General features: G+C 45.5%; 1 protein-coding gene across 1 annotated transcript; it reads right to left on the bottom strand.

The window, feature by feature from the left end:
- Positions 1-2,220: 2,220 nt before the first annotated feature.
- On the bottom strand, positions 2,221-22,457 carry arhgap17a (Rho GTPase activating protein 17a). Its single transcript, XM_070926795.1, has 16 exons — positions 22,405-22,457; positions 14,557-14,596; positions 10,792-10,896; positions 9,999-10,075; positions 9,179-9,290; positions 8,337-8,413; positions 8,003-8,120; positions 7,329-7,397; positions 7,074-7,155; positions 5,845-5,972; positions 4,272-4,383; positions 4,107-4,188; positions 3,874-3,954; positions 3,656-3,769; positions 3,385-3,476; positions 2,221-2,372 (listed from the first exon to the last, which is right to left on the bottom strand). Exons 1-16 carry the CDS (start codon positions 22,455-22,457, stop codon positions 2,221-2,223), a joined length of 1,494 nt encoding a protein of 497 aa, XP_070782896.1.
- Positions 22,458-22,963: the final 506 nt, after the last annotated feature.

Consider the following 22,963-nt stretch of genomic DNA (forward strand, 5'->3'; position numbering starts at 1 on the left):
GGCCGGGGAAGGGAGCCCGTCTGGTAGGGAGACGGGGACGGAGGAGCTACTGCGTCCTGGGTGGCGGTGGAGGGCGGAGGGGTGTCTGGAGGGGTTGGGGTGCCTGGAGGTGACGGGTCCGCGCTCCGCTGGTCCCCACCGAGTGACGCGGGCTGCGTCGGAGGGCTGGCCTGCGTCGGAGGCTCTGGAGGTGGATGGCTGGGCGCCTGGATTGGGGGCTGGTTACTGGAGTGGCGTCTGGGCGTGGCACACGGCTGCGGGGTGGGAGAGGTGGGCGAGGTGGGCGAGTGGCTGGACAGGGGTCTGGGAGTGGGGCTGAGGGACTGGGAGGAGCCTGAGGAGGAGGCGTGGTTCGCTGAGTTACAAGGCTGGCTGGGAGGAGGGTTTGACGGTTTGGGAGGGGCAGGAGCCTGCTTCTTGGTACCTGAAATGTGACGGTGAATCTTGTTATTATGGGTGGAAAAGAATAACAAACAACAGGTAGCCTGTCCATAAATGTAGGGGGGGTCTAAGTGATCAAAAAGACTTTAGAATCAATTCTCTGTTTTAAAAAGGAAGCAAGTGCATGAAACAGTGAAGTGAAAATCCGAGCATTTCTGTATGGCAGCTACAAGCAGGACTAGCTGCGAGTGTAGGGAAGTTTTAGGAGGAAGAAAAAATGTTTTATAATTATTTCCCAAAATGGGAAAAAAAAACATATTTCAAAACGTCCTCATGTGCTGTTTCCTTAAAACGTAATACTTCTTATGACCTAGATGACTGACAGTCTTTCTAGAAATTATACAGGATCCTACCTCTGCGCATCATGTGCGGACTCGGCCCCATGGATCCAGTCCCGGGGGTCCCAGTGCCCAGCTGCCCAGCGTGGCCCCCTCCTCCAGAGCCATTCCTCTGGAGCAGAGGCGTCGAGGCGGGTGTGAAGTCGCGGAGCTTTGGGTTGCTTTAGAGAAGAGAAGAAGAAAGTCTTTTAAACCTACACGCCTGCTGACATTCTGGGTGTTGCTTGTACAACAGCATCCACTGCTGGATGGTTTTAAACGTATCTATCGTGTCAATGATGAACCTCACAGATCCAGAGTCTGTAGGACCAAAAGAATGCTGAGCTCAATAGTGTTATCTGTCTGCATATGAATGTTGTCCTTTCACCAGCTAAATCAAAGACACCCTTCAGTCGCTGCACAACAGACACCAATGTCCAGGCTTTTCAAAGCAGTTTGGGCCAGTCAGTGTGAAGTTCCTGCCGATCCCAGTGATTTGGGGAGGAAAGCGGAGGGGTGGGAAGCCGAGAGGCCCCGCGAGTGACTGTTAGCAGAGTGACAGCAGCCATTGTTGTGCTGCGTCTGTGGGCTGAACTCAGACCAGTCTGCATGGCTGGAACTGGTGGTGGAGTAAGAAAACTTGTGGTTTTGCTGGAGAAACAAGATGAATCACAGTGACCACGAGAAGAGGACGTGTCCGCAGGGAAACATGCATTAATAATCCACTTTACTTTAAGAAGCCAATCAGGCTGACCTCATCTGTTCACAGAGAAGGCACTAATGCCTTCCCATCAACACTGAAGGTATAACAGCATGTCTGCCTGTCTGCCTGTCTGTCTGTGTCATTCTCCACCAGCAGCAGATATGCAGGGAAGCAGCTCTTACCTGAGCTCCTCTGTGTGCTGGGCTAGAAGCTGCTGAGCGGCCGCCAGAGCAGCCAGACCCTGCGCCAAGCTTTGCTGGGAAGCGTCAGGCCCTGAACCCCCTGATGGGGCTTGTGTCTGGGGCTGGGGCTCAGCTTGCCCCTGCCCCGGAGCCTCCACGGGGGGTAAAGGGGGCTGGAAGGCAGGTGAAGTGTGCTGCTTTCTACCTAAGGTGTTACTGCCTCTACGGAGGGTGTGGTCCGAGTGCTTGTTAGGGGTGCTGCGCAGGGAGAGCAGGGAGACAGTGAAGGAGAAAAAAAACACCAAAGCTGTGATCAGAAAGCCACCGATTAGACCAGGATAGAGAATCACCATAACGCCAGAGCACTCATTAGAAGTCATTAAAAACAGTGTTATGGATCATATTACAAGAATTCAATCAACCCCAAAATGTACAAGAAGCAATAGAAAGGGATCAGGAAAAGCAACTGGATTAAAGGCAAATTATTTCCAAAGCAATTAATTTGAGCAAGTGACAAATGTTGTGGAGGTTTCCAAGGAGGTCTAGGAGGTAACGGTGCTTAGCAACTGCAGGTTGATTACTTGTCTTTGCGCGTCGTGTCGTTCTCCGGTCCCACCATGCTGCCAGGCCTCTTCCTCTCAATGGTGCCACAGTCATAATCAAGGTGGTTGTTGTGGTTGGACGCAGGTGTCGGCATTGCAAACATGCCGGACACATTGAACTCCACATCTGCAGGAACAGAGAGGGCAAAGGTTTACCAGTACAAACGCCTATACTACTAGTTCAGCCTTGCAGAAAGGTCTCGGAATATCACCTCCTTCTGCTGAACTACACAACAGATCAAAAATACTCTCTACCGGGAGAAAGAGGAGTTGACATCAGACAGTTATACATGCTTGGCAGTCCTAGCTTAACAAAATGAAAACTGGGCAGGAAGTCAAGTCACAATGTTGACAGATGCTCATATTCAGCTTTATCTTTGTTCTTAACCGGCATGAACACTATTCATTCCTTCTTCCTCTTCGGGACACAACCTAGCGTATAGGTGGCAACGCCCTTCACAGGTCAACAGTCCATAACAGAGGCAGAGTCATGCTTAGATTCATACCAATGGGACTGTAAAAGGAATCTTCCACAGAAATAGCCAGTAATCAACCAAGGTCCTGACTGTTTTAACTGACCCATAATCTCGCCCCGTATGAGCACCAGAGACGGTCCATCATCATCTTGGCCTAAGATATTAAAGGCAGACTGGCTTTGATTAACCTGCTAGCTAAACTATGGCAATAATGCAAAACTTGGACTAAAGAAGTGAAGTTTGAAATTTGCAGCCCAAGATAAAAGTCTTTTTCCAGTAACGGTGGTTACAAACATATTGAATTTATGGAAAATTCATTGAAAAAGGCTGCTTTTGGTCATGTCATTTGTTAATGTGGGGCTATATTTCTATCCATGTCTTCATTTGATTAGCGTGTGTTTAACATAACACAAGCTGAATTAAGGGGAATTTATGACATCTGTTTTGTAAGTTCACTGTAGCCTTCGAGCTGACCTCCACAGTTTGAGCGCCGGCAGACGCGGCAGTGAGCCTGATCTTGGCCCTTGATTACTGCCGACTCTTTCCTTCTCACTGGGCAGTTAATATCAATCGTAGTCACTGTGCATCCCTGGTGTAAAATAGGCCCTGATTGAGAGAAGGTGAGACTGAAAACAGCTGCTGTAGAGGAAACCCAGAACCTACCCTCAGGGAAGAACCAGTCAGCATGCTGGATGATGGGCTCCACGATGGCCACCACGTGCACAGAGGTAGCTGCAGCCATCTCAGCCAGACTCCTGGGCGGACACGTACAGATGAGCAGAGATTAGATGCTTTCTAACATAATGAAGGGCTGAAAGAAGCTACAATAACAGACCGTCGTTTGTAGAAATCCTCTCCCGCACCCTACACTAGGATCCTCTCAGAGATCCTTGTTTTAAACTAACATGTAATATTGTGCTAGCACCCCTCTCACCCCTCAGTCTTGGCCCACAGCAGATTGGGTCCCAGGACGATGGCGATGTTGCTAGGAGTCATTTTGTTCGCCTCGCTGTCCTGAGCCAGTTTGGCTAAAAACTTCACCAGATACCTGCATGAAAACATGGGAGGTAATGAGCACAGGTGGACACCGTCTCACGCAACAGAAGACATTACAGCGGTACTGACGTGACCTTTCTCGTTTAAACGACTGACCTCAGGTTGGTTTTGTTGTTCTTTGGTAGCTTATCGCAAACAACCCAGAGTGCCTGCAGCCTCTTGTCTGGGTCCGACACACTGGAAAGACAGAAAAGGAAAGATAATTGAAAGTGGAGCACATTATTATTGTTATTGTCACAAGTTAATTATCCCATCATCTCTCATTGTTGTACAGTGATCCATTCAGCATCGATACATTTTATTCCTAGTGATAATGTCATGAGCCTTGCCTGGATGCCTGGATCCATTCATCATAAAGCTGGTACGTCATTAGAGGTTCAGGGAGTTCCCTCAGGTAGGACTTCAGTGCTCCTGAAACCACACATAACGCCGATATAGAATTGGTCCAAATAATATACCAAGAAATTCAAAAGTGGCGCTGGTTTGGGACGTACCAGCGACAGCGTGGGGGTCGGAGTAGAACTCCTCCAGCTGTGACGTGGAACAGTCCAGCGCTGCCTTTAGCTTCTTTAGCTTGGAGGCCCCTGCTGCGATTCTGAGTAGACCCTGACACACAAACACACACATAAAGACAAATAAACCACAGTCACATCGCCAGCAAACAAAGATGCATTCAGGCATTCAATGTGCACACAAGACCCTGTGCTTTCACTCGAACCTATACACACACACACACACACACACTTTCCTAACACTCTATTACAGATAGACTGTATAAAGCCACGACATACACTCCCCCTGCCAGCGGCACATAATGAAACCTTAAAGCAGGCAAACAAACACACCCACCACTCACAGCAAAGCAAGCTCTTTACTTTGACACATAAACAAAAGGCCGACTTCACACCATAATGACACAGACGGGACTCTGTGGAAATGAATAGGGTGACAAATAATGAGCTTTGCAGTTAACACTTGCATCTTCTCTGGATCTTTTTTTTTTTTTTCACAGACACGTACACACAAACACACAAAATGAATCTGATTTATGGATAGGGGACAAGCATGATTCTATTGTTGTCTAAATTTGTCTCTGGGAGGGGACAGCACAAACATTTCATGAATCATCGCTGTAGCGTAACACGGTGAACAGCATTACATTCCCCTGTTTACAGTGTGTCTATCCGCCTCGAGTCTTAATGTCAATGACCAGAGGAGCGGCTAATTGCAGCCACAGCTCCATGTGACTTTCAACGAGCTACGCCAGCACTTCTCTCACTTGACACAAGACAAGGAAAACAAAAGGGCAGTCTAGTCAGTAAAGCAAACAAATGCAATTCTGTGCAGGGAATTAGCTAGTTAGATAAGAAGTCACCTCTACAGCACAAATGTCTGCTGGTTATCATTTAAAGTTCAACACATCTGACCTCATGGATCAATATCTAAAGTTGCACTCATCGGTTTTTGGCTACAACACACATTCCTGACATATTATCACTGTTAGACGTTGTCATGTTATACAATGTGTTAGGAAACAACTGTTTCGGTCTCCAGTAACTTCTGATGGAAATGTCTCGTCCTTAAATCTGCTAAAAGCTTTAGTTCATCAGATCTGGGTGTCATCAGAGCTTTTCCATATCATCTTTTTTTTTTTTTTTTTTAATGATTTAAAGTCATTACTCAATTATCAACATTGTATGAAATTTGAATAAAAAGCTCCACAGAGCTGCAGCGTGCGTCAAATGACGATGCAGCATAAATGATATTAAGTCAGCTGAGTTACTCTTACAAGATTTAGGAGTCAAAAAGCATCACTGGCAGCCCTTACAGGCCATGCTGCTCCTAAAAGCCACTTGGTAGTAATTTGAAACAACCTTTTCACTTTTATTTCCCGGTCTCTTATCACACACATCTTCCAGAAGGAGACGATGATCCATATCAATTTGATTTCACTCATACAGTAGAACAATGCCGCCACCGTTCTAGCAGCAGAATAATCATGTAGGATGCTACGAACCATGCAGGTCTCCTTTTACCCTCCCCGCCTCGCCGCCTTTACTTCCTCACCTCCTCCTTCATGCCAGTCTCTAGCAGCATCATGACGCAGGCCTCCATCGGCAGGGCGATCTCCCTTCCACTCCTTTTCAGGTGCTCATCCAGCCCAGTGCCAAATGCAGGCTTCTCTGTCCACGAGTCTAAACACAAAAGACAATGAATTATTAACACAAAGCAATTCATGGTGAGGCACCGTCACTTCATTCACAGTGTTTCAAATCTGAAGAGACCTAAAACAAGTGTTACAATGAAGCTGTTGCACATTATTTGTATGACACATCTGTCACGCTGGTATGCAATGAAAAAAAAGAATAAAATCAGCACTGGCGCAGGACTCAGGACTAAGCCTGTTTGCTGGTCTGGATGGCAGATTTCTGGGTCAACAGCTCTCCCTCGGGCCAGTTCCTAACCAGTCCTCACTCCCCCTACAGGGTGCCGTCAAATAATAACCACATGCTCCAGCAGGAGTGACTCTCTGTGTTTATGTGTGAGAGCTAATGTGCAAGTGAATAGGGAGGCAGAGGAGCGAAAAATGGGGGGGTGGGGGCGCTTGCAAAACCCAGGTGGGTGTGATGTGAGCAGGGGTGGGGGCGTGTGTGTGGAGTTTGTGAGTCATCGCCACATGCTGGGAGACCAGGCTTGTCTGCTTTAGGCCACATGTGTTTAGCACAGAAAAAAAAACAAACTCCTTGAATAAGACACAGCAAAAAAAGACAAAAACCTAGCAAGGGAAATTGGAGAGGAGACATTGTGTTCATATAACGGAACAGTAGATTACTTTTTGGATGGCAAAGCAGTGAAAACAAAAGAGTATTCTTTAATATCTGGGCCTCAGTTGTGGCTTTTAACGAGAACCGCAACTGGGGCAACTTCTGGTAGTCCAGAAGTTAGAAAAAACAGATAGAATTGAAAAGATACAGTAGCTGGTTTCATTTCTCAAGTCTGTTTGGAAAAGTGGAACTGTTTCTCCTCCTAGCAACTGCTTGTCGGCACACCTTTGGACAAGCTTCTCAAACTCTAGTGTCCAAAAAGAAAGGGTTTGTTTAAAATCGGACACCAAACAACACAGGAACCAAAGAAAAACACATGTGCATCCCCCAGGGAATATGTGAAGAGGTCCCATACTATGTGCCGCACAGAGCCTATGTCATTTTGTTTAACAACGTTGTAGTGTTTTGTGTTAAATAGCTGTGTGTGTGTGTGTTTGTGTGTGTGTGTGTAAAGGTATGTTTGCATGTTACCTTGCTGAGCCTGGATGGTTGGCAAGACATTCTCCAGAACAGTGAGAGACTTTCTGTGGTAATCAGCTTGAGCTTCTAAGAGCTACAGAAACATAAAAAAAAAAGAGAGAAATAGATTGAATAAGATGAGCAGTAAAAAGAAATGACAGCAAAGTAAATAAAATGGCTGGCCAAGTCTGTGTTCCCTCAGTTCCTCTGCAGCTGTGAACGTTCCCACAAAAACACATGTTTGGCTTGTTGGCGCGCTGTACTCACTGTTACGAAGTAGCGGGCATAGTCCCCTTCTTTTGAGAAAAAGCTGTACATGTCTGCAGCGAGTTGATCCTGGGTGATAAAGACAGAAGGTGTTAGAGCAGTGAAAGACGATCGCCATCATCTTAACACTTACTTACTCCTTCACAAGAAGATGCCGTAAACTCTAATTCATTCATTAAAGATCCTCCATCTCCACTACACAGTGTCATCCATCAAATGAATGTGTGTTTCAGGTGGCACTGGGACAGACGTCAGCGGTCAGCTAAGCCGCTCGCCTGTGCGCTACGTGAGTCATAAATCCTCCTGCTGTTGGCAGGACTCGGAGAGACTGGCAGGGAGGACTTGTGGAGGGGAAACACAAGGCTCTGCGCTTCCTGCACAGAAAACCTGACATAGCCACTGCCGCCATTACACACTAAAACTCACCAGTGATTCAGTTCAATAGATGCAAACACACACACACACATACTGAGCTGACGGTGCATTTTCAGTTATATGTGTGTGTCAGCAAACTGGGTCAGAGGGCCCAAGGGTCTTGGGAAGTCCAGTTGTTGCTGTGATGAGGCCTACTTCTAGTTTCTTTAAGTCGTTAAGTCATGACCTTGACTGGTGGTGTGGCCTGCTATGAACTTGATAAACAAGACACACGAGTCATCCATATCCCCGCTGCTTACCTTGCAAAGCTCCACTTTGTTCATGGCCTCATCCATCTCCTCCTTGAGTAGGTCAGCCTTGGCCGTCAGTGCTTGAGTGTTTGTTCCTGAGATTATTGACTTGGTTGCCTGCAACCATCTGGGTTTGGAAAGACGACGGAGAATTGGGAAAGAAAACAGGATGAGACGACCTCTCAAGACGTGGCCATGAGTCAGGAGTGAGTTTGTAGCTTTGAGTAAACTTGTTTTAACGCTGTTCGCCAGTTTCATTTAAGTATGGTCCGGATGCCCCGCCTGACACGGCACTAAACTTCAACACATACAACATGATGAAAGAGAGTGTAGACGGACAAACCTTGCTCTGGCAGAATCATAGTCCAGCACCAGTTTGGCCAGCTGTTTCCTCTGCTTCAGGATGTTGGGAATGTCCACCTACAGAAATTAAAACCAACACACACACACACACACACACAAGTTGAATGAGCCTGAGAAGTTAGAATGACAAACGTCTGACAGTTGTTGCCATTGTTCTTCTTGGATAACTATTCTAAGATGTTTCCCCTGATTAGCCTTTTTAACGGTAAAATAATAGAAATATTTATAATATGTAATGGTTGATTCAAACTCTTGGAGCATTTACTCTTATTTCAGTTTGTTGAGTAGGTGATAACAATCACATTATACTTAAATGGCACAAAATGATCACAGCATGACACCTGTAAATGGAGGTCTTGGTTCCTTCCAAGCTGCCAAACAGCAGCATGTTTGTGCAGTTACATCCAGGGTTTATGGGTACAGAGACACAGTTGCCAATAGCAAACACTCATGTTTGGAAAACTTGGTATAACAAGCAAGCAGGTGGCAAACCACAGCCTGTACTGACACAGAGAAAAGCCCTCATGTTACCAGGCGTCGGTTTTGTTTCCACTTCTCCAACCTCACAGGAGCACATAACCAAAACAGGCCTGTGTGGAACATACTTGAGTCCATGTGACCTTTGCTCGAAAGCTCTAGTTAATTTGCAACTGGACAAAAAAAAAAAACCATAAAATAATCTGTCCAACTATGATTAGACCAAAGAAAGCAAATAGTAAGGGTGTGACTGCACTTCAAAACAAGCCAAGAGCTGTGAAAGATTTTTAAATATTTAACTTGTGTTTAGCTGATGTTACGTCCAGGAGGTGTGCGGGCTCTTACCTCTGCTAGCTGGCTGAGGGGATCCAGGACGTCCTTCTCTATCTGCAGCTCATGTTGCATCAGTTCTGATGCCAGGCGGTTCTCCGCCTCGCCGCACACTTCCATCATCTTCCTGTTGACAAACGCATCAGCACAAAGAGAGAAAAGGGTGTTAAAATCACAACATAGTCATATTCATGCCTCATTATCACATCAACAGTATTAGGTGAGGATGGGAGGTTTGCTACATCCAGTGACAAAATGTAACAACACAGAGGGATGACAATCTGTGTCACCAGCTGTTCCTCTGCTCCCAGCCAATAACGGAAAGCAGGTTATTGTACTGCCATCATGTCTAGCTGCCCAAAGCCAGGAGCACACAGTGGCCTAGTGACAGCTCATCTACATGAATCAGGGTTTTGGGCTTTAGTTTTTCCAGCAATGAAACAACTAAGCTGTGAAATACAAAAAAGAACAATACAGTCTGAGCTGACAGTTGCAGTGAATGCATCACATTTACTATCAGACCAACTGACGTACTTTCCCTTCCTCGTTACTTCCAGACACACACTGCTGTGTAGACATTCACTTTCTAGATCCTCAACTACAAACTGTCTGGTCCTGTTTTGTGTGTGTCTCTCAGTCACAATGAGTGATCTGAACCTCGTGTAAAAAGGGAACTACTGAAAGTCCCGTCAACAGAAAACCAAACTGGGCTGATTACTTGCCCTGAATGCATGGCCTCATATTTCACGCTCTCTGGGGTGCATCTGCACCATTAGAAACAGTTGCCAAGGAGTAGCAATTGGTTATCTGGTCTGCCAATCAACCGCAAACTCACCCTGTCAAGGAGTCTTCTCCCAACTGGTTTCCGCCCTCCACCATCGCCTGGGATAGTGAAGTCAGAGGAAGCTTTTTCTGCAGTGTGTGGAAGAGGGACAGATGCAGACAGTGATTAGACTTTTATTGAGACATAAGCTACTTCAAACTATGCAGATGCACAAAAAAGTACCCATTTCTATACAGTAGCTTCAGTAGCCAATGGAAAATTCACCAAGGACTTTCCATTGAGCAGCTCAACAGTAAATTCACAGGCAGGAAGAGGAAGAGAGCTTTCTGAGCAAAGGAGGAAAATACAGATGTTAAATGGGATTTAAGATGCAAACTAGGGAAGTGAGACGTCTATCAAACGACAACAGCTTACTTCCACAGTTACACATTTGGACTAAACATTTATGAGTGTTCAACATCATGATTTTAACCAGAGAATCCCAAAGGCAAAGTGTCATGCAGAGTGAATAAAGACAACAGATGTCTGAATGGGAAATGGAGCAAGTGGTGCCGAGAACCAGAGAGGTGGAGTAAGTAATCCGGATTTTTACCTGACCATTTCCTGTATAGAGGCGTGGTACGGACTGTGGTGCATTTTTGGGTGGTGTGGGGTAGAAAACACAAAAGAGAAATCATGGACTGTAGGCCTACTGTGGACACAGTGAGAACTCAACATTTGTGTGGGAGGTGAAATTAAAAAAATGACACATCCTGGAACAGTTGATTGATCTGGTTGGTTTGTTTTTAAAAAGGTAAACTGGAGCTATGACAAAGCTTTTATTGTGACAAGCTTGATGTCTTACATGTCTCTTCTCTGCATCTGCACCGATGTGTCCCTGTAGACATGACACCATCCTCTTGTGTGTGTTGTGGGACACCACACGCACCAACTCCATGCGCCGTTCAATCTGAGCACGAGACAAGACATGCGAGGACAGATCTTTAGCAAACATCTTCTATATACGTCATGTGTCATCACCAATCATCCCAGACGTTAGACGACAAGTTTTATTATAACACATACAAGTTTTATTTTGATAAAGCTAATAACTTGGACGGGACTACATCCTGCTATGTTTGTTCCAGTACAAGTACACGATAACACACACATGGCTAGAAGTTTATTTACCACAATCACTCTTTTTTTAAGCATAACTTTTTCTTCATATAATCAACACCTTTAACTTGTCTCCATAAACCAACACAGACGTGTGTCTGCAGCGTTGATGGCTGATGAGGTCCAGTTCCATGCAGAGATTTGTAGCTGCCCTTGAGGGAGTCAGGGGTCAAAGTTCATGCATGATTGATAAGGCCTGTCTCTGCGGAACAACGCTGGAATGTTATCTTTGAAACACATGACTCATCGGAAGTGTCTCCATAGCAACGGCCACTGGGCTGTGACCGAGAGCGAGGGGTCCTTCGGCTTTAAAAAGGTCTTTTTGATTACACAGGCTTTCTCCTGTTTGCTAGGCTAACTATACAGATCCACTCTGTGCTTTTAGCCTGACGAGATACAATACTGTCATTGATGGGAGTCACAGCTCTGCTGGCTTAAGGACAGAGGCCAACTGAAGCTCTGCAGGATGACTATTCACTGTCCTTGTCGTGCCAGGTGCCTGACTGGGACAGTCAGTGTCAACATTAGGCTGGCTGTCACTATCCCATGGACAGAACGGATGATTGCAAGTTACTGTTCACGTCTACTTAAAAGTCCGGCCAACAGAGTCTGACGATGCGAAAGAACTGGTTTTAGTTGGCAGAGCTCGTGAGAAAGTCAAAAGCAGATTGCATGCACCAGTTTCAAAGCGAGCAGGTATGTCTTCTGTTTTTTAAAAACTAACAAGCACAACTGGCGACAGAAAGTGGGAGTCTGTAAGTGTTTCAACTCGACAGTCGGGACAAACAAAGTTCCAAATATAAACGGGAACACTGAGGTCTTGACGGCAAAATGAGCAGAAATGGAGGGAGACAAATGCAGAGGGAGGATCAACCAAATACCAGACAATTGTGTTCCAAAAACAGAATGGAGTCGGATCTCAGGAATTCCACAGCAGATATCCGCCTTCATACGGCCCCCCCCCCTTCTCCTTTCCCTCCCTCTGTTCTCGCGCTCTTACGTCATTCCAGACCCATGGTGGCCCCCGGCATTCCCAAAACAGCTGGGTCAAATACAAACTTACCAAACACACACACAAGCACACACTCTGCTTCCATAGGCTATAGGCTTGGGAACACTTGTTAGACTCGGCCCAGTTAGTACCTGGCACAAAGGCAGGGGATTCCCCTCCCTGTGCTATCGAAGTTCCTGTGTGGGTGTATTGGAAATGTTTGGGTTACATGGCACCGGGAGTATTCCTTTTCCTTTCATTGTACCAAAATGGGGTCAGGCGCACAATTCCATACAGGCAAAAACTAAAACATGCGGCGGAGTGGGAGAACGTAGGCCAAAAGGAGCAGGCTGCAGGGTGTGTTTTTCCTCCTGCTGTGGGATGAGGTCAACACTTGGTCATTCCCATGACGCGTCATTGAGCAGGGAATCCCGATACCAAGCAGGATAGACGGGGAGAAAAAAAAAAAGACAAAGAGGGTGTCTGTCTGTCTGTGTGCTTGTGTTTGTTTATTGGTTCCTAAGAGAAAGGATGTTAACATGTCTGGACAAGTCTAGAATGAACAAAAATAACATAACATGACGCATTGAGGCTGGAATTATGCAGTGAGCTGCTGATAGCACACAAAACACTCTTTGTTTGCATTAGGTAGATATATGACAGAAGTGTTCAAAACTGTTGGTTGCCACCTTATGAGACGCCCTCAATCATTACATCCAAGGGTGTGTGCAAGTAGGCACCCTGGCATTTCTGGAGTATTTCTGTGGTAACCCCCCCCCCTCCCTCCCTCCCTCCAGTGGATGAGCTGCTATGTAGGGGAGTAGCAAGGAATGGACAGCTGACACAGGAATGCTGGGTGGCTCTTTAGCACCCTGGTCGACCATATTCAAAAAAGGGTGAAGGGGCTAAGAATAATTCAACTGCGGGCCAAGGACCCCACACCTTAGATGTAAATGGGATCAAATGAAGGGACCCACTGGCCGACCACACAGAGGAGGCTGGGCGCAAAAGCATATGACATGATGACATGATGAGCTAAGCATGGCTAAAACTCAGACAAAGTGACTCTCAGACAGTGCCTCCAATGGTCCCCTTTCAAGTCTTAGCAAGACTTTGTAGATGGAAGTGATTAAATTGAATTTGCGACAGCCATCTCAGGAATTAAGGGGCCAAGTGATTTCTATCTCTCATCCCTTACTCCCTTTTCCTTTATCAGACGGCAATGTTCCTATGAAGTGACACACAGAGCCCACAGCGTCTCAACGGCTGATTTCCAGAGAGAGGGCAGAACAATTGTGTCTTTGAGGAACAGCGAAAGTCAATTGTCCGACTTAATATAGTGTCCTCTCTTCAGTGAAAAGCGCCCTAAGCGGTTAGTCACCACTGCTCTCTTGTCCACTTGCATTACAGCAACTCACGCAGGCTCTAAATCCAACGCTGATGTTCTAGCTGTCAATCAAATAAATTTTTTTTGTCCATGTAACTTATGCAACACCTGAGACAGAAGAAGGTGCTGTGTGGAGAACAATAATAAGAACAAAAGGGTGTCAGACATTGTTGCTTTGGCTGCTCTCAAGTTTGTTTTTACACCTATGACACCTCCCATTCAAGCACGAAGACAATCTGCATCGCTGGAATGTCTTTGCTGAGCAGCCAGAATTTTGTCCCGACCCCACCTGCTGTCTGCCTCAGACGGCCTCAGGGGGGCTGGAGATACTTTCCCCCGGGGGGGACATCCCTGCACCAGCGGCTTTCACACGCACACACATAGAGCTGTATAGATATATGCAGCTTATATGGATACATCCACAGCTACACTGACCTCTGTGCAGCTTGTTGAGCCCTTATTGTGACTACAGAAGTGCTTCTGTGTGTCAGCAACCGTCCCAAGAGTTTGCAGGTGTTCGTTTCAACCAAGCACAACACCAGCTGAGCCCACTGATTAGCAATCTTTAACTACAGAGGAGGATCTAATAAGTGATCATCTGTGATGAAAACTAGCATACTCTTGGGCTTGGTCAGCACATTGTCCAGCTGCTCTTTAAGCTTCAGACTCTTTGCTGTCAAAGAAATCTAAACTAAAATGTGCATGTTCTGTCGCGTGAAAGAGGAAAACTCTAACAGGTGTTGAGAACAGAAAATTAAAATTAATCAGTAACAGAGGAGCAAACTGATGTCATCAGTTGCAGATAATTACTGAGGGTAAAAAAAACTATGAACTACACCAAGCCTCATAAATGATTAATTCACCTACAATTGAAGGGGAGGGACTAATTAGTGGAATTACCTGCTATGGCCTTGAAATTGTTGGAATGAATGGCACATGACACAGCTCACTTTCTACTATTCTGTCATTTTGTCACTAACATGTGAGAGTGTACCTGCAGCCAGTGGCTAACAGATGCAGCCATGCCAGTGTTAAGGGCTGGTCACAGCTCCACAGTCAGATTAATGATTTACCTGTAGGAGGTCATCGCTGAGGACTTCTGTTTTCTCCGCTCTGTGGGTGAGAAAAGACAACAGAGAGCACACAGATTAGCACTGATCAACACACTGAACACTCACTGTAAAAATATCTGCTAGACAAATGACACCGCTCCTGAAAGACTGGTTACATGCTCAGCTTGAACACCAAAATAGAGTCAGGTATTGACCTGGGCATCCGTGGGAATGTTTCTAGAGAGGGTGGATCTCTTTAGTTTGTTGCCATGGCTCAACCAGCCAAGTAACAGGCTGGTATCCAGGCAAAACGTGTCTCTTCAGACTACACTGTGGCAGCTGCATGCAGCTGAGGCAAGCTTGAAATATATCTGACAATAAACATTACAAATGCACAGACTCTGTTGGGCTAAACGGGAAGTTTCACACAGAAGGCATGTTTCTGCCGTTCAACAAGTTTTGATTTCCTTAAGCCGCCGCCAGCAAGGCTCACGGTGTCGTGCACAGGGCAGCTACACGGCCCTGCTCGGCCTGAGCCTATTAATAGTAAACTAATAGTTTGGACTTGGAGAGGTCAGACAGATTAGATTCACTTAAAGGGAGAAGGCTGGGAAACGCAGGCTCAGCTCATACTGCTTATCAACACCTTCACACCGGCTGACGGCTTCTGCGGCTACTGAGGGAGAAAAGGCTACACTGCAGTCAGACGGTCAGGTGACTGGAGACTAGTTGAATGCTAACTTGCAACTAGAATAGGGATTAGCTTGTAGGGACTAGCTTGTCTTGCTTGTGGTGCAATTGTATTGTTTTGCACTGTATTTTCGACGCTTGTCCACTTGCGACGACGAGCCATGACTTTAGGAATGTAACTGAAGTCGGCAACAGTGAATTTTATAATGAAATTGCTGAACTGTATTTAATGTGGGTCGGTCATGTCTGGTCGATACCCGATCCTCTTAAAAAAGGTCTGTATTGGCGCCGATATCCCGGGGCATCCTTAACTCACTCATTAACTTAAAAAAAATGAATAATTAATGAATTACCCTGAGAGGTAGGCAAGTTTTCCATTTAATAATGACATGTGTTTGAATATACAGAGTAGGAGCTGGCCTTCCCTTTTTTATATCCTTTAATGTCTAGTTACTTAGGTTGTTAGGCCTGATGATATATGTTGTGCGTTTATGTTGATATATGGTCTTAGTATGATTTTTGGTGTTATGTTTTGGTTTGTTCCGGGTTTGCTGTTTGTTGTCATGTATGTGCATTTAAAGCAGAATATTAGCTAAAACACATGCTAGTACGTCTGCTTGCACGCTCCAGCTATAGGGTTTGTGCTACAAGGAGCATTTCAGTGAAACTCACTTTGCTAATTCACACCAGAGCTAGCATGGGAATTTATTGCCATCAGACAAACTTTGTTCAATTATGATCACGGCTGGTGAACGTCTACTCTACAAACCACCAGACAGCTAACAGCTGTCAATGTGAGTTAGACGTTGAAGTGGTGAATGTTCAGATGCTGCACGTAAAGAGCTAGTTCATAGTGCTCTCTGGCATGATTTAGTGCAGCATTTCTGTGGATGCAACCTTCTACTGTAACTTGCTGTGAACATGATTCTAAATAAAGCAGGAAGCGTGATATCTAACTGATATAATGTGAATTGTATAGTACTACCTAGGAAACAGAGCTAATGAGCCGGCCTCCAGTAATACCTCCCTCACTCTCTGACATGCCTCACACTCACGTGACGCCATTGTCAAACTTTCTTCACTGTTTTGCAGAATGAAGACTGTGCAGGTATCGTTGTATCTAACTCGTGCAAACTTTTGCAAGTGCAAGTTCAGCCTGCTGACTGATGTGACCTGTAGACAGTTGCTTGCCTTCATTTTGGGTAACTGGAGCTCTAAATGAATCATGGGCCCGCCTCCAAAAAACTGCTCTCTATGAACTATAGTAACCTCGTCACAGCTGCTTTCAATTACAACACAGAGGCAGGGAGAAGCAGAAAGAGACTGACAGAGAGGAGACGACGAGTTTGGGGGTTCGAGGGAAAGAAATACAAATAGAGATGGGGGGGGGGGTTAAAGACTCCTAAAACTGCCAAACCAGAATCATCTAGGGGCTAGAGATGAATGGAAAGAGTTTCTGTGGAGGAGAGTAATAGCAAAGCTGGTGAGGTCACACGTGCAGAGTGAGGACCTATAACCCACAGAAACACACACACACACACACACACACACACACACACACACACACACACACACACACACACACACACACACACACACACACACACACACACACACACACACACACAGAGCGTGATTATAAAGCCACAATATGGAATCCATGTTCTGGTGTTGTCTACATGCTGAGGCTCCTCATGTGGTCCTGTGGGGGGCTTAATGTAAAAACCAGTGTATATTCATCAAGTAGACTCTGACTACTGCCATGAATACAGGCCTATGGATCATACAGCGCCTGTGCAAACTGATACATCAGCATGTTTATATGCACACAAATAACTTGACAGAACTTAAGTTACACCTTATGTCCAGGGGGATTGTGCCAGAATACAGGATTAAAAACAAACAGGATTATATCCCAGAAAAACCGAGCTACCTTAACTGGCTTTGAATGTTAATTGAGTTCTGCTTACTGACGTTAACGTGAGCAAGAAAACCTGGTGAGGGCGTTTCCATGACATTAGCAAATATCACCCTAACATGGTTGTAACTGAATGATCAGAACACATGTGACAAGACACTTAAAGCTCTTGGAAAAGCAACGCTTGTGTGAACCAACCCCCAAAAAACACTGTGTCATAGAAGCAAAAAAAATAGGCAGTGTGAGCAGCCTGGGCAAAGGACAAACAACAACAAACAAAACAACAATTGTTTTGCCGGCATCAGCTGACCCGGAGCGAACAGAGCTGACCCCATGGTGCCTCAGCGAAGCAGCAGCCTTTGGAGAAAGCGTGTCGCTGTGGGCCGCATGTGACTTCTTAAAGACGAGGGATCCACGCCGCATGGCCATGGCCACTAGATCAGAATGGTAACCATGGCGATCTACTGCCAAAGTGGAAGGGGAGTAAGTGAATACTGCAGCCATCAGCACAAAAGGGCGGCTGTTAGCGGCCACTTGACACAATAGGCGTGCTGAGAAGCAGGGAGGGTCTGCCTCTTACGGTTGCAACAGTTGGCAGCTTGAGGCATAAGGTAATGGATACTGGACCTGGATGAAAGGAGCTGGAGAATAATTGAGTGACTCACTCAGCCCATACAACCTACCTAATGTGGCTGGTTATGTGAGCTAACATTAGACCTGGGCAAGAGTGAGCAAAACATGGGGCTAAAGACTGCTGCACTTTTATCCAATGTGTATTGTTGTGGAATAAGCTTAAATGTGCTTCATGACAAAGCAGGATGCAGATATTTATATCCCAATGTTGTGGCAATTGATAAATGTGTAATTTAAACAATATTGATGTGTATGATATTGTTTAGGACTGCAACTAATGATTATTTTCATATGAATCGTTTTGTCTCTAATGTAAAATGTCAGAAAATAGTGAAAAAAAAAGCTTGAGTCACCAAATATTTAGCTTTTTTTTTGCTGGAAATATGACTCAGTTGATTAATCAGCTGTTCAAAATGGTGAATCAATTGTTTCAGCTCCAGTAGTGTGACACACACAGAACATGAGACACGTGTTTCTTTGGTTTTAAACTAAATGATGTCAAACACGTCAAGACTACCCAACAGTACACAGCGTCCTGTAACTGAGGCAAATTATTGTGATTATCATGATTAAAATAACAACCTTCATTTTTTTTTTTTTTGCCATAGTCATGCTAGGTCCCTATCACTAGCAGCACCACAAAGGCATCCCAGCTGACACACCTCTTTGTCCTGGTGACACACAGGGGAAACGCCCAGAGTCACCTATCCTTGTGAATTCAACACTGACATTCGGCTGATGCCTGTGGGGAAAGTGTCTTTTCAGCGCGACTCCCTCTCGAGTGAACGAAGGACTTACAGATGCAACAGGTCGACATTAGACTACAAAACACTGTGCTCGTTGCTGTTTGATATGGCATGAAGAAAGGATTACATAATGCCAGTGAATGATTAACAGTGAGGGGGGAGAAAGAGAGGAGAAAAAAAGACATTTTGTTGACCCCCACTTTGGTAACCACTGAGCTACAGAACAGGGCACCTGTAGTTCAGAGAGAATCACGTTCAGTAAGTTGTTGTAAGCGCACATCTGATTGATGCTACTCTGGCGTGGCAAAACAACTACCACACCAACCCAGATAAACTCAAAGTGATGCAGCAATTACACTAATGTGGTGTGTGACATACGGTATCAGGGTTTCCCCCCAGGAAACTGGTTAGCTGAGGTGATAAGCGCTGGGCTATACTTTTCTCTGTACATTTAAGCCCCCCCCCCCACTGACATTTCAACGCAGTGCTCTGATTAATTACTGCGAAGTGAACATATAATGTGATCGACTAGTCAGTGTCACCTGCTGAGCTGAATCAGGATTAAACAAACAAAATGTAGCGTGTTAATTAGTGAGCTTGAGCAGGCATTCACACCGAAAACAGCGCTGTGTTAAAAAGGCACCGGGGGCTGCGTCGGTGGGGGCCTGTTGTTTATCAGTGAGACAATGACAAAACGATGCAGGAAGTCCACAAACAAATTCATGTGTTTGAAGGCTGCACAACAGTTTGTGCGAACGACCGACAGAGTGACTTCTACTAGCTGCTGGCAGCTAAAATCTTATGAGCAGACTGAGCTCAGGCGCCCCAAATAAAGATATAAGATAAGATATATGTTTTGTTGTTTCAGGTCCGACAGATTTAAGGCCTCCTCCTCCTCCTCCTTTACCTTTGAACCACACCTTATTAGCAGCCTCTGTCCACACTTATTGATTGGGCCGCACCATGTGAGCCAGTGATCATCAAACTCCTTCCTGAACTAAACAAACTTATCTAAAGGCTGATTTCCAGTCAAGAGGTGATGTCATTATCACAAACAAAGCAGAGAGAATGTAAACTCTTAAACATCACCTGTACGGTGCAAAATGTCAGTCTGTGGAGCATGGTCGTTAGTTTTTCTGCATGCAGATAGTGGTTATAGCCTATGACACCCTATTCATATGTTATCTCCTTTAAAGCTTGTTACTATCTGACCACGTTAGCCTGCAGCTGGCGTGCACGTTCAAGGCCGGAGAGTTCACAGATAGCAAACTGAAATAAGGCTCCACAAAGAGACAAAAATCCTCTCCATGTTCCCTGGCATGAATCACATGCGTCACCACCCTCTGTGTCTCTCTCTACATCAATCTCCCCTAGAAAGCTCTAGCATGACTCTGGGAGGCAGTTTCCTGTTTGTAGAAGGAGAAGAAGGAGGGATTTCCTCAGAGCGGCTGCTTGCTGGACACAGTGTTCTGCCTCTGCACAATCGCAGGAACCCAGGGGGCAGCGGAGAGAGGGCCTTTGCACTCCAGAACTTTTGCAGACGCAGAGACGCAAGCAGGCACAACCTTAATGGACAGAGCAGAGCATTCCGGCTTGCCCAGATCCAAACGCTGACAGATCAGAAGGGCATGTATACGAGAGCACGAGGGATTAACCCTACTCATGCCTACAAAAGTGCAAGCAACTACTGCACACACACAGATGTCTGTTTTCTGCATTACACTCTCTCCAGTTCTAATTTACTGCTGCTACACTGCAGTGAGGAAATTATGAGTATTCCAGCTGCCCTGTTTCTCCTGGTCTTGAATTTTGGCAGCAGGAACATTATTAGGGCTGATTGTCTTCTGCTGATAGTGTTTCCATCAAATAAACACCCAATTTCTGTCAGTCTATTAATAACTCCCCCCGACTGGTCTGTTTACATGTGATTATTTTCATTTTCAGTGAACCTATTAGTCAATTATCACAAAGGTCATCAGAGCCTTAAGTAATTTCTCAACAATGTTTATTCCTCCGATGAAGGGAGCAGCCACAAGTTTTCCTACAAAGCAAATGTTGACGGTTCATTCTTTGACTAGCAGCATCTTGTCCTTGTTCTCCGTCATGTATTCCCTTTAGGATATCATGAAATGCAGAAAGAGTACGACCATAAGAGTTTGGTTATTTTCAAGCTCATAAATAACTCCTGTGATGAATTACTAAGTAAAATGATCAAATGTTACTTATAATTCAGTTGTGTGGAATTCTTCTGTTAAACCTATATTCATGTGGATTGATGGAAAGCATGATGATCATTGAAAAGACTGCACTGAAGATCTTTCTTTTGGCAACTTTGATTAAAATCTTGACTTTTTTTGTTTTTACCTATAAAGGCCATTGAAATTGTATATTAGCAAGGAAATATTTCAGGATTTTTAAATGTGAAAGCCGTGATTCATTTGACAACGCTGCCTCTGCCTATTTAAAGATGACACATTATTGTTTACAGCCTGTCAGTAGCTTTATCTGGCACCATCCAGTACTGGGTGCACCCGCTGTCCGCCTGAGGTGCCAAACACTGATGACTCCCATACACACACGCACACGCTCTAACAACCGCAATATACACATGATGAGAGCCAACCTCTCATGATGAAAACATCCTTTGACGCGCCTCACCCTCCTATCCACACAAGGCCAGGCTGAAGCCATCGCTACATATCCAGTTACAGAGGGACAGTGTGTGTCATCACACAGCAGCATAACAGCACTGGTTAACAAGCCTGAACACTGCAGAACACACTCTCATTGTTCGGCCTTATACTCTTTTTCAGAGGGTGGATCTATTCACTTAATAGCTCAGACACTGCAGCGTGTTTTAAGTTCGGGGGGGGGGGGGGGGGGGATGCTTGAAGCAGACACAGACAGATACTTATCCATCGCTTACACGGAATAATCTATTTTATGTTTTAAGTTTGATGCCTGGTTGAAGCTAAGCATCTAGTGTTTCACAAATGGAGAAGCTCTTACTGCCACTTTATCAGCTCGAAGTGAAAGTGAACCTTTCTGTATGCTGCAGAGTGTATAACAGCTCATCCACTCCAGTAGCATATTAGTCCAGTTTCATTGGTCCAGAAATCTCATCTTTTTTAGCCCTCGGTTGACGTCTGAACTCAGATGCACAGGGGGCAAGTAAGACCAGACATGTATGATCTAGCCAGGGACCCACCAATATATTTATTCTATAAATAAATAATATAATTTGGAATCTGTTATCGGCTGATTTCGGCTTTTTGGATCTTGCAAAAACACACCTATCTGCTGATAGTGTGGGAAAATCTCAGATGTCCACACTGGCTTCAGACATATGTATTGGTGCATCCCTTGGCCACAGTATGTTTACTGAAACATTTCTGTAACTTCACCCACATTTGGACAGCAGACTAAGACCTCGTAATGAAAGAAAGTGACTGGCCCGGCTGAGGAAGCATGAATGAGAAAATGCACCATCACTGGGCTCCTTGCTGCTGTTTATTTCCCATGTAGACAGTGAGCAGGACATCTAGCTGGGCTCAGACAGCACTGTGGACGCTTGCACACATCAAGGAAAGCACTCCCCCGTCCAGTTTTCATTAGCAGTGTCATGCCCTTAAGCCTGGCTGTCAACCATTAAAAGCAAATGATTCATTCATTAAAGACTATCCTCCTCGTCAGCACAGACTGGTGATAAGGTTTTCACAACATTATACTGCCATAACTGCGAGAAAGCTAAGTTAAGGAAAAATGATGGCGAGTGGTTAAAAGTTAAATGAGCCTTGGAAGTCGGGTCAGACAGAGCAAAAGAAAGTGAGTTTGCAGATGAGCTTCTAACCAGTAAACAGTGACCGTGACTTCCATACTTGCCTGCCAACTGTTTGATTGGCGAGCTGTTTCATCCGATTGAACTGCTTCTTCATTTTCGGGTCCCTTGCCAGTCTATCCTTCCGAAGTTACGCTTCAAAGCCGGGCTTTGGTTTGTCATGAAGTTCACAGGGCCTCTCCCCGTTTTAATTTTCCAAGCTGTCGCTATGACAGGGGAAAACAAGCGAGAGCCATTGAGCCCAAAAGCCAATTAAAAAATAGTTTGTAGCCTCGCTAGCCCCTAAGCTAGCCTTTCCCAAGTGGAAATTCTAGAGGAAAGTTCCCGTTGGGGGCGACGGCATGATCCGCGAACCTCCTTTTTGGTTTGTTTCCGTACATTAAAGTCCCGAAGTAAGCCGTGACTAACTTTCACTGGCCCCGGTGGCTTTTCATGGCTCTCCTCGGTTTGCAGCCTTGACCGTTAGCCGGCGAGCTAACGTTAACCGAGCTGGATAATCCGTCGGCCGCTTTTTTCCCAGAGCGGAGCGGAGCGGAGCAGAGCAGGGAGCCGAGTGAGCAGCAGCAGCAGCAGCGGCTCACCTCTGCCACTGCCAGCACACAG

This window comes from Enoplosus armatus, chromosome 20, assembly GCF_043641665.1.
Source record: "Enoplosus armatus isolate fEnoArm2 chromosome 20, fEnoArm2.hap1, whole genome shotgun sequence".
Lineage (NCBI taxonomy): Eukaryota > Metazoa > Chordata > Actinopteri > Centrarchiformes > Enoplosidae > Enoplosus > Enoplosus armatus.